Raw genomic sequence first — 13,681 nt, 5'->3', positions numbered from 1 at the left:
CAGGAGACTGATCTGTCTCAAAGATTTCGCCCTTAGAACTCCCCATTTAGGGCAGACAAAGATATAATAATCAACTTCCCAATGAGGTCGAGAGCCGAAAGACAAAGGAAGATATAGAGGATAGAAGAAAGCCAGCTGTTCCGAGAACCAACCTTATCTGTTTAAGATAAAGTTGACTCTACGCGAAACTAGCACTTACCAGTACTAGGTAGACCATCCAAGCTAACTAGGCTGGCAAAGGTGGATCTCTAGTTGAGAAAGAATTTCCAACATCCCCCACTGAGCGGAAAGCTGATGAATAATGAAATCAAACCAGAGCGAGCTTGGAGAAACGGGAGAGGGGAAATAGAAAATAGACAAAAGAGGGGGGGAAGGAGAAAAAAAATCTGGTGTGAACATCACACGACTTTCCTTATCCTATTAAATGATGCTTATTTGAGTGTTCTTTTACCCTAACTTTTACACTTTGACTTTACATGGAAACAGGAAGGTTGTCGCATTAGTACCAGAGATGATTCGGTGTACTCCTTAGGTTCTCGTGTTTTTCCACAGCAAGGGTAATGGGAGGGGGATATAGGGCGTAGCAAAAGGAAAAGTAAGCATCCGTATACCTTTGATATACAGGGTAATTCCTATGCTGAAATTTCGCATAAGGCTCAAAACAGAGAGAAGCGGGGAGCATCGAGCAGATACAGAGAAGCGACGACTTCAAACCGTATGGAACTGAGAGTAAAAAGCTCTCTGCTCTCCACTCCACACTGGTTTCATCTTAAGTAGCCATTTCGCTAATATTTTTGAAAACACCATCCCCTTCATAGTGAAAAGTGAAAAAAATCCTTTGATAGTGAAAAAATCCCTCAGGATCACTCACCTTGGTTCCGTTCTCATTATAAACCACCCATTGGTTCAGCGTGTCCCGCCAGTACTCGATGAGAAATCCCTCCGCATACTCTTGACCTTGACCGTTCCCGAAACGACCTTGAGTTTCGGTGAGCGTAATGAGATGATTGCGGCTCAGGTCATTGTGCTACTGGAATGGCGGCGTTGTACACAGACCGCCGAAATAATGATGACGGTGGTGGGCGCCCCTCATTTGTAACTTGACAGAGCAGTGACGGTGCTGGGTTGAAATTGAGGGGACTGTGTTGAATATGGGGAATAATTTGCTGTGGCCAATTGGACATCATAAACCTTTTATGTATCGAGTAAAATTACCTCCGGATGATGGCTAACCGAGCTAGCGCTATCGAATTCTTTGATTATTCTCCAAGAACTTGATGTCATCTCTCACCATATCTTTGAAATCCCGCTACAAAAGACTGCTACAGTAAAGGACTAATACCTGACCAACATTTCTAATAACAGACCTGATTCCGAATGGTATACTGAGAGTGAAGAAAGAACAAACTGATATCAATGACCTCATCGATGAACAAACGATGACGTGAAAATGTGAGTTAACAAGTATGGAAAGCCTCTACATATACAACATCTCAAGAAATTCCCAAGAAAAACGAAAATGGAAAGCAAGATATAAACTCAACACAAAGTGAAAAAAAGGTCATAATTCAAAACAATGGGTATTACACCTCCACCACCCCACTGAGCTGGTTTCCTTCTAAAAAGCTGTTTTTCTCCTTTTCTTTCCAAACCACATCTTTTCATTACACCACAATTGCCCCTCTTTGGTCCTTATATGATGGGTGGGGGTGTGGTGGGGTAGGGGTTGCCACTCCTTGGTCCTTATATCATGGGTGGGGGTGGGGGGGTTTATACCTTTTTTTTTTCTTTCTTATATTTCTCGCCCAAAGTACTTTTCATTTTTCATGGCAACTTTGAACAAACATGGACAAGTTTTCTCTCTCTTTCTTGTTTCCTTCTCTCTCTCTCTCTCTCTCTCTCTTTCTTTCTTTTTGAGAGCCGAGCAAGGGATATTTTGAGCTACATTTGAGTACATACCACTTTTCAACTGTTGCGTTCGCCAGCTTTCTGGAACAAAGTAGAATCTGTGTGTGTCTCTCTCTCTCTCCCTCTCTCTCTCTCTCTCTCTCTCTCTCTTCTTTCTCTGCCTCTCAATCTCTCTTTATCTTTCCGTTTGTCTGTGTCTCCCCCTCCCTATCTCTTTCTCTCTCTCTCCCTCCCTTCTTCTCTTCTTCCGTGTTCATATCTGTGTCTGTGTATCACAGTGTATCTCTCTCTCTCCCTCAATCCCTTCCCCTCTCTCACTCCTTCTCTCTATCCCTTCTTCCATTCTTTCGCTTTCCTCAATCCTTTCCTCCTCTCGCTTCCCCTCTCTCGGGCGCAAATAGTGTTTCATTGCAAGAGAATAGAAAACTGGGTACACAGTATGTTGACTTTTCAAATATACATGTTTCCACCGAGTTCTCCTATAGTATTCTTCTTGAGAGTAAAATATTTGCTACCTTTTTGTTATCCTTTTTTTTTCTCCTTCCCTCCCTCTTTTGTCTATTTTCTATTTCCCCTCTCCCGTTTCTCCAAGCTCGCTCTGGTTTGGTTTCATTATTCATCAGCTTTCCGCTCAGTGGGGGATATTGGAAATTCTCTCTCAACTAGAGATCCACCTTTGCCAGCCTAGTTAGCTTGGATGGTCTACCTAGTACTTGTAAGTGCTAGTTTCGCGTAGAGTCAACTTTATCTTAAACAGATAAGGTTCGTTCTCGGAACAGCTGGCTTTCTTCTATCCTCTAAATCTTCATTTGTCTTTCGGCTCTCGACATCATTCGGAAGTTTATTAGGTATATCATTGTCAGCCCTAAATGGGGAGTTTCTAAGGGCGAAATATTTGAGACAGATCAGTCTCCTGTTTACTGTGCTCTCCAAGGACACGTGGGAGTAGACGTCAAATTTCGCACTGGGTATGTCTCATCAGAACTTGGAACTCCTGACATTGGGTACCATCAGCTGTCCCGTAGCTTCGACACTGATTCTGTTTTATATCATTTATCAGATCTCGGGAACGTTTATTTTGTTATGCAGCCGCTTTGGGCTGCTTTTTCTGAAATAAAAGCTGCATTTTAAAAGCTTTCTTCTCCTTTCTCTCTCAACCAGAAGATTTTATGAAAACAATGCGAGTGGCGGAGGTCGCGAGAGCGAGGGGGTTTCTAAAGAGCTTGAAAATGCAAAAAGTCTTTTTTTGTGCAGAAACCCCCCGTTAACCTTTCCCGGCTCCGTTCCCTTCCTGGCCCTGGTGTCCCCCAATGCCCTACCTGCCCTCCTCCTCTGAGAACTTATTCGAGGGGGGTTTCGAAACTACCGTGTACGCAATAAAAATAATGGGCAGTAAAATCATAGAAAGTACAAAGTAGGTACTTAATGTTTGTACATAACTTTCGAATATCAAGGCTCGGTTGTAATAAGTAATGTTTGTACATAACTTCAAGTATCGAAGGCAGGTTCTAAAAGTTCTATCAGGGGGTAGGTTGTTTTCAGAACAGTGAATTCCTTTCCCCTTGAGAAATATTTCATTAATCATTTTATAATTACCTAACTGACTTCATTGGAGAAAACGTGTCTTCTTTGTGCTGATCTGCTGAAGCTTACTCCTTCCTCTATCTCTATCTGGACCACACCTGGGTAATCGCGTGCTAACGGCCAGCCCCCGAGTGAATTCCTTTCCCCTCGAGAAATATTTCATTAATCATTTTATAATTATCTGACTTCAATTAATCAGTGGCGAAAACGTTTCCATTTCGTGCTTATCTGCTGAAGCTTACTCCTTCCTCTATCTGGACCACACCTGGGTAATCGCGTGCTAACGGCCAGCCCCACTTAAGATACCCCTTAAGGGGTAGGTACCTAAGTGGGATGAGATCAATGTGAGGATGAGGAGGCGGTAGTTCATACACGAAAAGCTCACTCCGAGGCTTAGGTGCAGATGCAAATAGCCCTAAAGGATGGGTTAAGCTTCTGCGAATCTGCGAGGACGCGGGTAACTTGTTACCGAGGGTTTCATATCCTATCACCATAGAATCCGAAGATCCAGGAGTGATACAGTGACGTTAGACCTCTATCAAACAAACTTCCTCAAAGAAACTCGGCCACCAAGTTTCTAGCATATGTCGTTTCTTCATAGCCCTAAAGGATGAGTTGCGAATCTGCGAGGACGCGGGTAACTTGTTACCGAGGGTTTCATATCCTGTCACCATAGAATCCGAAGATCAAGGAGTGATACAGTGACGTTAGACCTCTATCAAACAAACTTCCTCAAAGAAACTCGGCCACCAAGTTTCTAGCATATGTCGTTTCTTCGCCCCACCTCATCTTCATCAGAACAACCACTTCTCCACTCCACTTCTTGATTGTCTATTGAACTCTCCTCCGAAATGGCCACTCTATTTCCACTTCTATCAAGAATAATGTTCTGCGTGCCCATCAAACAGAGGGGATCAATACTCATCTTGCCACTTATACGGGACTTTTATGGGGTCATAAAAAAAGTCTTTTTATAACTACACTGTCTTGTCTGAATTTTAGCATGTTTTCCTGCTTTTCCAGGACATTGCTGATGGGGAGTAAAAAGTAGTCCCATAAGCCTAATCGATCCCAAAATGTAAAGAGCAAAGAGCAAATATCGTGTAAAATATCTCCCAACGTACAACGATCCGAATCAGGTCGAAGGACAAAATTTTATTTATTTACTGAGCATTTTTGCCAAAGTTCATCACAATAGGACAAACCGTTCGTGAGATATGCAGACGAAACAAACAGTCATACAGACAAACTCAAGGTAAATCTTCAGTGAAACTAAAACATGGAGTTCGCTTCATTAGTTCGCTAGGGGTACACAGTATAAACTAGTATAGCTCCGCTATACTGTAGTAATAGAAAGTAAAAATGGTAGAGGTAGAAATTAATGGGTGCAGCCCCTAAAGTGTATCATATTTCACGGACAAGGGAACACAAAGTATAAATAATTATACATACTCCATTACTCGAAACTCGGGGTATACGAAATGAGACAAAAGAAAATGGGGTGGGGGTGAGATAGCAGAGGAGGTGGAGGAGGAGCAGGAAGAGAAGAGTTAGAGAAGGAGGAGGAGGGGGAGGAGGAAGAGGGAGAGAAAGAGGAGGAGGAGAAGAAGGGGGAGAAGGAGGTGGAAGAGGGAGAGGAGAAGGAGGAGGAAGAAGATGAAGAGATGAAGAGGAGTAGGATAGAAGGAGGAGGAGGAAGAGGAGGGGGAGGAAGAGGAGTAGGATAGAAGGAGGAGGAGGAAGAGGAGAAGGAGGAGGAGGAGGAGGAGGAGGAGGTAGAGAATGGTAGATAGAGGGTTGAGGGGGAAAAGAGCGGAGAGGCATCACATGTTTTTAAGGGTTTCTGGTTTCTGGGAACGAAATGAAACACAAAGAGAGAGGTTTTCAAGGACATGATGAGAGAGGAGAAGAAAAAAGAGAAGGGAAGAGAGTAAGTATAGAAAATGGTGGATAGAGAAATAAAGGAGCGGAACAGGATTTCAAAGAATTATAGGGACAAAAGGAGAGAGAAAGAGAGAGAAAGAGAGAGAGAAGAGAAGAAGATAGAGGAATCTATGAGAATGAGAAACGAGGAGGTAAATTTCAGGGAAAAGAGAAGAGAGAAGGACCTCTCTCTTCCACACCCTTCCCGCTTTCCTCTCATATTCCTGCTCTTTCGTCCCTTTTCTTCCCACCCTTTCTCCCTCTATCCTTCTTGTCTCCCTCTCCTCTCCCCCTCCTTACTTCTCTTTTATCCCTTGTTTTATAATTACTGTAAAACAAATGAAACAAACGTGAATGTATGTGAAACAAACAGAATAAAAGAGAGAGAAGCTGGGACTCGAATATACAGGGTGGTTTAGGTAAAATGTTCTAAATGCGAGCAGTATAAATAAGCACTATTATTATTATAAATGTAACTAAGGATTCGTGATCTTAATGCAACGTTTCGGGGAAAAAATACTGTTATTCAGGAATAAAGGGACTTTTTATAGAGGTAGGTACCTACGTACTATGCTTCGTTCACAATCAGATTTCTGACAACCAAAGTTCTACTGACGCGCCATCGTGCGTTCAAAATTCAAATAATTTATAAAGTCAAGGCAGTTTTCATACTTTTCGGATAGCTAAAGCACACATTGACATGCATTGTAGTACAGAATCGATAAGGTGTGAGTCCTCAGATATCTGATTTGCTACTTTTGGTTTCGGCTTTTGGCTTACAAATACGTCAAAATCCAAAATAAATTTAAAATATTGTAAATCGAGTCTAACCTACTATGACGACAGCCTAATGCGTGTGAACTACAGATCACTTCTTTGAACCATACGTTATTGGTGTATTTGCAAAGTACGAACAAAGTGTTGGTACCTGTGACACTCTGTATATTCTGTTCAATACTGACGATAGTTTCATTCTGTATACGTATACAACGTACATTTATTAATTATCCGTCCATGTATGTGATTATCTCCTGCTCTGTGTAAATGAATGATAAATAATATTTAACATGTTCCCTCTGTGTACAGGGTCCGTTTGAACAGACATTGTGTGGCCCTTTTTAAAGAGGAGATTTTTTTTCTTTGTGACCTTTTTAAAGAGAACTTTTCTTGTTGCTCTTATTTTTAAAACGAACAGAACTTTTCTTGAAGTCTTGTTTATAAAGAGGAAATTTTTTCGTTTTTTCTTGTGACCTTGTTTAAATGAGCAGAACCTCTCTTGTAGTCCTTCTTAAATTGGCACAACTTTACTTTGTGGCCCTTTTTAAAATGAGCAGAACCCATTCCATGACGAAGTCCTTCATGCAATAGAATAGACCTCCAGTAAAATGTACTAAAACTAAACGTCTCATCCTCTCTCATTCTTCTATTGAGTGAGTAGTTCACTCAAAAGAGTAGTTCTCCTTCACGACTCACTCACTCTTTACACTATTCTTCTCTGTTCACAGAATTCGAAACGAAAAAAACGGCGGCGCGTGGTGTCCCAAGGAGGTAAATCTTCAGTGAAACTAAAACATGGAGTTTGCTTCATTCGTTCGCTAGGGGTATACACAGTATAAAAAATGGTAGAGGTAGTAAATCTTCAGTGAAACTAAAACATGGAGTTTGCTTCATTCGTTCGCTAGGGGTATACACAGTATAAAAAATGGTAGAGGTAGAAATTAATGGGTGCAGCCCCTAAAGTGTATCATATTTCACGGACAAGGGAACACAAAGTACAAATAATTATACATACTCCATTACTCGAAACTCGGGGTATACGAAATGAGACAAAAGAAAATGGGGTGGGGTGAGATAGCGGAGGAGGTGGAGGAGGAGCAGGAGGAAGAGAAGAGTTAGAGAACGAGGAGGAGGAGGGGGAGAAGAGAAAGAAGAAGAGGTAGAGGAGAAGGAGGAGGAGCAGGAAGAGAAGAGTTAGAGAAGGAGGAGGAGAAGAAGAGAAAGAAGAAGAGGTAGAGGAGAAGGAGGAGGAGCAGGAAGAGAAGAGTTAGAGAAGGAGGAGGAGGAGGAGGGAGAAGAGGGGGAGGAGGAGGAGGTAGAGAATGGAAGATAGAGGGTTGAGAGGGGGAAAAAAGCGGAGAGGCATCACATGTTTTTAAGGGTTTCTGGTTTCTGGGAACGAAATGAAACACAAAGAGAGAGGTTTTCAAGGACATGATGAGAGAGGAGAAGAGAGGAGAAGAAAAAAGAGAGTAAGTAGAACATGGTGGATAGACCAATAGAGGAGCGGAACAGGATTTCAAAGAATTATAGGGACAAAAGGAGAGAGAGAGAGAGAGAGAGAAGAGAAGAAGATAGAGGAATCAATGAGAAAGAGAAACGAGGAGGTAAATTTCAGGGAAAAGAGAAGAGAGAAAGGGGGGGAACAAAGGAGAAATTGGAGAAATATGGAGAACTAAAGGAAAGCGTAAGAGAATGGGAGAGGGAGGGGGATGAGGATATAGAGGGAGGGACAAGGATATTACAGAGAAAGAGAGAAAGAGGGGCGAAGAGGAGAGAAATATGTCAAGGAAAAAAGGAGGGAGAGAGGTTCTGAACATAATATGAGGGGAGAGAGAGAGGGATGAGGAGGAGACAGAGGGAGAGATAGAGGGAGGGATATAATATTCCTCTAAGCGTTGCTTCTTTCTCTCTCGAGCTCAGGTGTACTATTCTGTCGCTCCTAATGACTTCGTTATAAATTGAACCTCCTCCCTTTCCTCCTCCTCCTCTTCCTCCCACTCTCCTATTTCTTCCCCTCCTCCTCTTTCATCTCCCTCCAATTCTTCCTCCTCCTCAGTTCCCTCATCCCTCTTCTCCTCCTCTTATTATTCCTTATCTCCTCCTCCTTCCTCTTCTTCTCCTTCTCTCTAACCACAGCCACCACATCCATATAGCTGCTGGCAATGTTGTCTACTATTTTTTTTAAAAATCCCTCTCTCCTCTCTAAAAATCCCTATTTCTCCCTCCTCTCTGTATTTCGGTCTCCCTCGAAAATCCCGTGTTCCTCGGTTTTTTTTTTTTTTTTTTTAACAACTCTTCGGACTTTTTCATTAGAACGGCAATTAAAAATTTAATTTTCGACCTTTTAGAGTTACTTTTTCGACCTTTTAAAGTTACTTTTTCGGAGTTTTGACCTCATATTTGGATTTTTCACAACTTTTTACGTTAGGAATCGACCTTTTATTAATAATATTTTCCCAATTGCAACTGCTCCATTCCCGTCCCCAGCAGCAACTATAGGGTACTCCACCGTACCTAATATCCCCTACTATAACCCCACCCAACCCTACTGTAGATACCCTTTATAGGTACTCCACCTATCCCCTACTGTAGATACCCTTTACAAATTACTAATGACTGTTTTTACTCCAGGCATTACGGGTATGCTGTGCTAGCGAAATATTATTATATTGGGGTAGTTTAAAAATGTCATAGATATTAATAACCCCCTCCTACCTTTCCCTTTCTGATCCTGTTCTTCCTACCCTTCTCCTTGTTTTAATCCACTTCCCTCCTCCTTTTTATGTTGACCTTCCCCGCTTCCCCCCCTCTCTTTCTCTCTCTTTATCTCTCTCTCCTCCTCTTTTCCCTCTCTCTCTATCTCTATCTCTATCTCCCTCTCTCTCTGCTTGTTGCCTCCTTGTTTTAATCCAATATAGCTTTTCCTTCACCTTCTTCTCTTCCATTCCTTCCTCTTCTTATTCCTGCTCCTTTTACGCCTTCACCTCTTTCACCTCATCCTCCTTCTCCTCCTCCTCCTTTTCTTTCTCCTTCTCATCATGATCGTTATCCTCACAGTTCTGCTGGCTTAAACTATTTTTTCATGATTATAATCCGCGATCACACTAATTGGGATAGAGAGAGAGTGAGTGAGAAAGAAAGAGAGAGAGAGAGAGAGAGAGAGAGAGAGAGAGAGAAAGAGAGAGAGAGAGAGAGCTCTTGTACTGTTGAGGTACCTATCTATGTATGTATTTAGTAGGTAAGTATTTATATTCGCGTTATAGAAATGGGGTCAAGAGAATGAAAATTATAGAGAAAGAAGAAGGATCGATTCCCGCCCGGGGCGAACTTTATTCTGAAAAGATTAGAACGACAATCCTCGTTCTCGGAACGGTTGGCTTTCTCCTATCTCGTCATCCTTCTCTCTTCGATATTGGGATGATAACAACGCCGCGTTGTTGTACACTTCCCTCTATCAAACATTAGTGGAGATGTTAAAACATTGTGTCTCTTCTCGCCCATCTGATGAGAGGCATACTACGGGATGGGCATGCTACGACACAGGCCACATGCGTCTAATGTAGCAGTTATTATTCTATTCTACTCTGTTCTATTCTATTCTATTTTATATTATTCTATTCTATTCTATTCTACTCCACTCTATTCTATTTTATGTTTCAGATCTTATCCGGCAATATTAACACTTCTCTGGAGGTTCTATTTCTATTCTATTCTACCCTATTCTAATCTACATACAGTCTATTCTATTCTATATTATTCTATTCTATTCTATGTTTCAGATCTTATCCGGCAATATCAACACTTACCTGGAGGTCCGACAAGAGCTGGTGTTCCCGTTTGTGGCGCAGAAAGTCCGGTTTATTCCATACAGTGTGTATCCGCGAACCGTATGCATGCGGGTCGAGCTGTACGGATGCGCGTGGGAACGTAAGTGTCACCATCTTTTTGGACACCCTGTACATATTAGAAGAAAATGAAGAGTATAATACCTATTAAGGTGAAGCGCTGGAAACCTACCTCCGTGCCCCAGTGGGTATCACACTGGGCTTACACTCCGGAGGTCCCAGGTTCGATTTCCGACGCAGAAGGGTCGAATTTTTTTCGGCTCTGTGCTTTATGTTTGTTCTATGCGTGGAGCAAAAAGTACAGAATGGGGAACAGTTAGCAGGTTGAATCCACCGGATACGGGGGGGGGTATCCCCCTCCCTCTTCCTTCTGTCAACCCTCCCTATACCTTAAATGCATTTTCTCACCCTCCCTCCCCTTTCCCCTCTTTATCGTAAATGCATCCGCCTCCCCTCCCCTCTCTCTTTCTCTCTCTCTATTCCAGATGTATCCCCTCCTATGTCTTGACTCCCCCTCCCCTCTCTCATTATCCATATCCTCCTTCATTTCCTCTCCCTCCCTAACTCCCCCTCTCTATCCCCCCCTATATCCTCTCCTACTCCCTCTCTCTATCCCAGATGCATTCCCCTCCCCCTCTTCCAGATGCATTTCACTCCCCATCTCCCTCCCTCGTTATCCCAGATAAATTTCCTCCCCCTCTTGACTCCCTCCCTCATACCTCCCTCCTTATCCCAGATGCATCCCTGTCCGCCCCTCTCTTCTTCCCCCCCCCTCCCCCCTGTTCATGAAACGCCATTCAAGGAGAACCCTCTTCCGGAGCCTTTTTAATATTCGTATTACATTTGTGTTCCCCTACCTCTCATCGCGTCGTTTTGAGAGACAATAAGACCCAAGAGAACGACATTAGAGACTTATAAGTTAACAATGTTAGACCAACAGCAACGTATAGAAACAATTTACAGGTTTATGGATGAGAACATTACACGACTCAAGGATACTACATGACTAGAATAATCATGCAGACCAAGAACGAAGTAAGCGGACGAGGCCTGAGGGACACGTGTGAGCAGAAGTACACCGCACTCATCAAGACCGTCTACAGTCCCATTTGGAGAGAGATCCATAAGATCGAGTTAAAAAAGAAACTAGACACATGTAACATGGGTAGAAGATAGAAAAGGAAAGTGGTAAGGAACGTAGTCACATAAGGAATCGATCTTGCAGTGGAATAACATGACTAGTTCTTCTCACACGAAAAGTCTTCTTCCCGTGGCCTCGTCATCAATGCCATGGATCGATAATTCAATCTCCTTGTATACGCGCGATGGAGTACGTACTTTTAGAAGATTGTGTCAAGACTACCCTGTAGGTGCTCCTTAGCCCGAGAAACTTTCTTGATTCTTGTGGGGGTGGAGGGGGGCGCGAGAGAGGCGGGGTGAGCTGGCTCGAGTTCCTTTTACTAGACTCAGCGCTGGACCCTATGTAGGGTGGGAGCCACTTTGCCTCTGGAACTTTCCCCGTCAGGTTCCTAACAAAGACGCCCAGAGAGAAACGAGAACAGCGCAACTAATGTCGAACCAACAAGACAAGGTGTTCAGAGAACTGACACCTGAACGCGGGACCTTCAAAAGGGCTAAGGGGAGAGAATAGGATTTTCAAAGGAAAAAAAATAAGGCGAGAAGCGACTTGAGTAAAAGGTCTTTTGTGTGTTAGTTTGGTTTTTGTACTTATAGATCCGTCACCGTAGTGTATTTTTAAACGAAGTGGGGGTCTGGAGAGGGGGGGGGGGACGAGGAGTGCGGTGTGGAAACTGGAGATCAACGAGGGGAGAAGAGGGAGCTTAAAGGGGAGAAGCTGGGGCGAGGGAGAGGAGAGGGAGGGCGGAGGAGAGGAGCCGGGGGGGGGGGGGCGAGGGGGCCGCATGGCGCCGGGCGACCATGATTTGGTATAATAGCTTTGCAGGCAGTGTGCCCTCTTTTGTTCCGGCGGCTCCAAGCGCAAGTGACGATTCGACCGCCACGCCGCGCCCGATTGGGGTAAAGCTCCTGTAAGGAGGAGAGTGCCGCGCCGTTGGCCATAGAGAGCGAAAGTGGTGGGGGGGGAGGAGGGAGGGGGGGGGGGGAACAGGATACAACAAAAGGAAGAGAGAAGCTAAAGCCCTGCTATTCTGGAATCGTCAATGTCAAGGAAGACAGGAGACAGTTCCTCAAGAAACTTTTTCATATGGATGATCCCATTCACATGGTAAATAAGCGGGTGGATTTTTTACATGGTAAATAACCGGGTGGACATGGTATGCGGTGTATTCAGACTTGACCTGCTTGAAAAAGTTATAGGTTAAAGTAGTTTTCTTTCCGAATTTCTGACGATCGCTTGGTCACGATAAGTTTTTAACATCAGTATTTTTGTTTTTAATCTTTTTATTTACACCCGTCCACCGGTTATTTACCATGCAAAAAATCCACCCGCTTATTTACCATGTGAATGGGATGGATGGGTTAACCATTCACAAGTGATGTTGTAGACGAATGATGAGAGTGAGTCGCAAGGGGAAGGCGTTTTCAAGAAAGGGGTTTGAGCTCACTCTCAGGTTATTTAATTTTCGTTCTTCTTTGTTCTTTGTGTAACCTTAAAGGCTCCTTAAGAGAACCTTCAGTAGCACCGCCTTGTTTTTTACTAATTAAAATTTTCCATCTGTCTCATCGTGTTCAAAAATACACCTTTGAAAACAACTCCCCTCACACACAATCCAGTGTCTACGTTAAAGTCTTTTTTTCATTTTTCGGGAGTCTTTATACAGCTTTCAAGAGAACCCTCTTCCGGAGTCTTTTTAATATTCTATACATTTGTGTTCCCTACCTCTCATCGCGTCGTTTATTAAAGGCGAATGACCCACTGACGCTTTGTCACGCTTACACACCACTTTACACCAGAAATATGTGATCTTTAACCGGAACTTACACTAGGTTTCTTACGAGGAATCGATGGTTAAGGAATAGATCTGGAATAATCATCCAATCCATGAGTAGTATAAGCTCCTCAAAGGGACAAAGGGAAATAATTTATTATTATTATTATTATTATTATTATTATTATTATTATTATTATTATTATTATTATTAATTATTATTATATTATATTATTATGTATATTATTATTATTATTATTAATTATTATAGTAATTATTATTATTATCTATTATTATTATTATTATTGGAGGACTAGAGAGAATGGTAACATAAGTTCGTTTATATGTACGCATGGGATGCTTACACGTTACTTTTTACACGTAAGTCGTTTTTTTTTTTTTTTTTTTTTTTTTTATACATATCCCACTTATTGTTGAAAAAAAAATCAAAAATCACAAAGCAAAAAGGCGGTAATTAAGGGCGAGAGGAGGCGGAGTCTTGCGCGCCCCCCCTGGAGCCCCTCGTATATTCAAAACGTCGTAATTATTATTATAAAGGTACGCTTTTCAAATTCGCAACACTGACATTGCCTATAAGACCTGCCACTAATTAGTAATCGTCCCAACCTCTCTCCTACCGCCCTCCTCCACCTCTACCCTTCCTCTACCTCTCTCCAAGACCTCGCCCCTCGGTCTACGTAGACCTAAATTCCTCCCTTCTCTATACCTGGT

The 13,681-nt window shown here is 42.7% G+C and overlaps 1 protein-coding gene across 1 annotated transcript in view; it reads left to right on the top strand.

Annotated features, from left to right (window-relative positions):
* Positions 1–13,681, top strand: part of LOC103509786 (discoidin domain-containing receptor tyrosine kinase B-like) — a 108,824-nt gene that overhangs the window by 81,061 nt on the left and 14,082 nt on the right. The window contains exon 4 of the mRNA XM_026824043.1: positions 9,975–10,122. Within this exon, the coding sequence (XP_026679844.1) occupies positions 9,975–10,122 (148 nt within the window). The remainder of the gene's footprint in view (positions 1–9,974; positions 10,123–13,681) is intronic.

The sequence above is a fragment of the Diaphorina citri genome, unplaced genomic scaffold (genome assembly GCF_000475195.1).
Source record: "Diaphorina citri unplaced genomic scaffold, Diaci psyllid genome assembly version 1.1 scaffold530, whole genome shotgun sequence".
NCBI lineage: Eukaryota > Metazoa > Arthropoda > Insecta > Hemiptera > Psyllidae > Diaphorina > Diaphorina citri.
The sequence above is the reverse complement of the archived record's forward strand: the minus strand, read 5'-3'. Positions and strand labels throughout refer to the sequence as shown.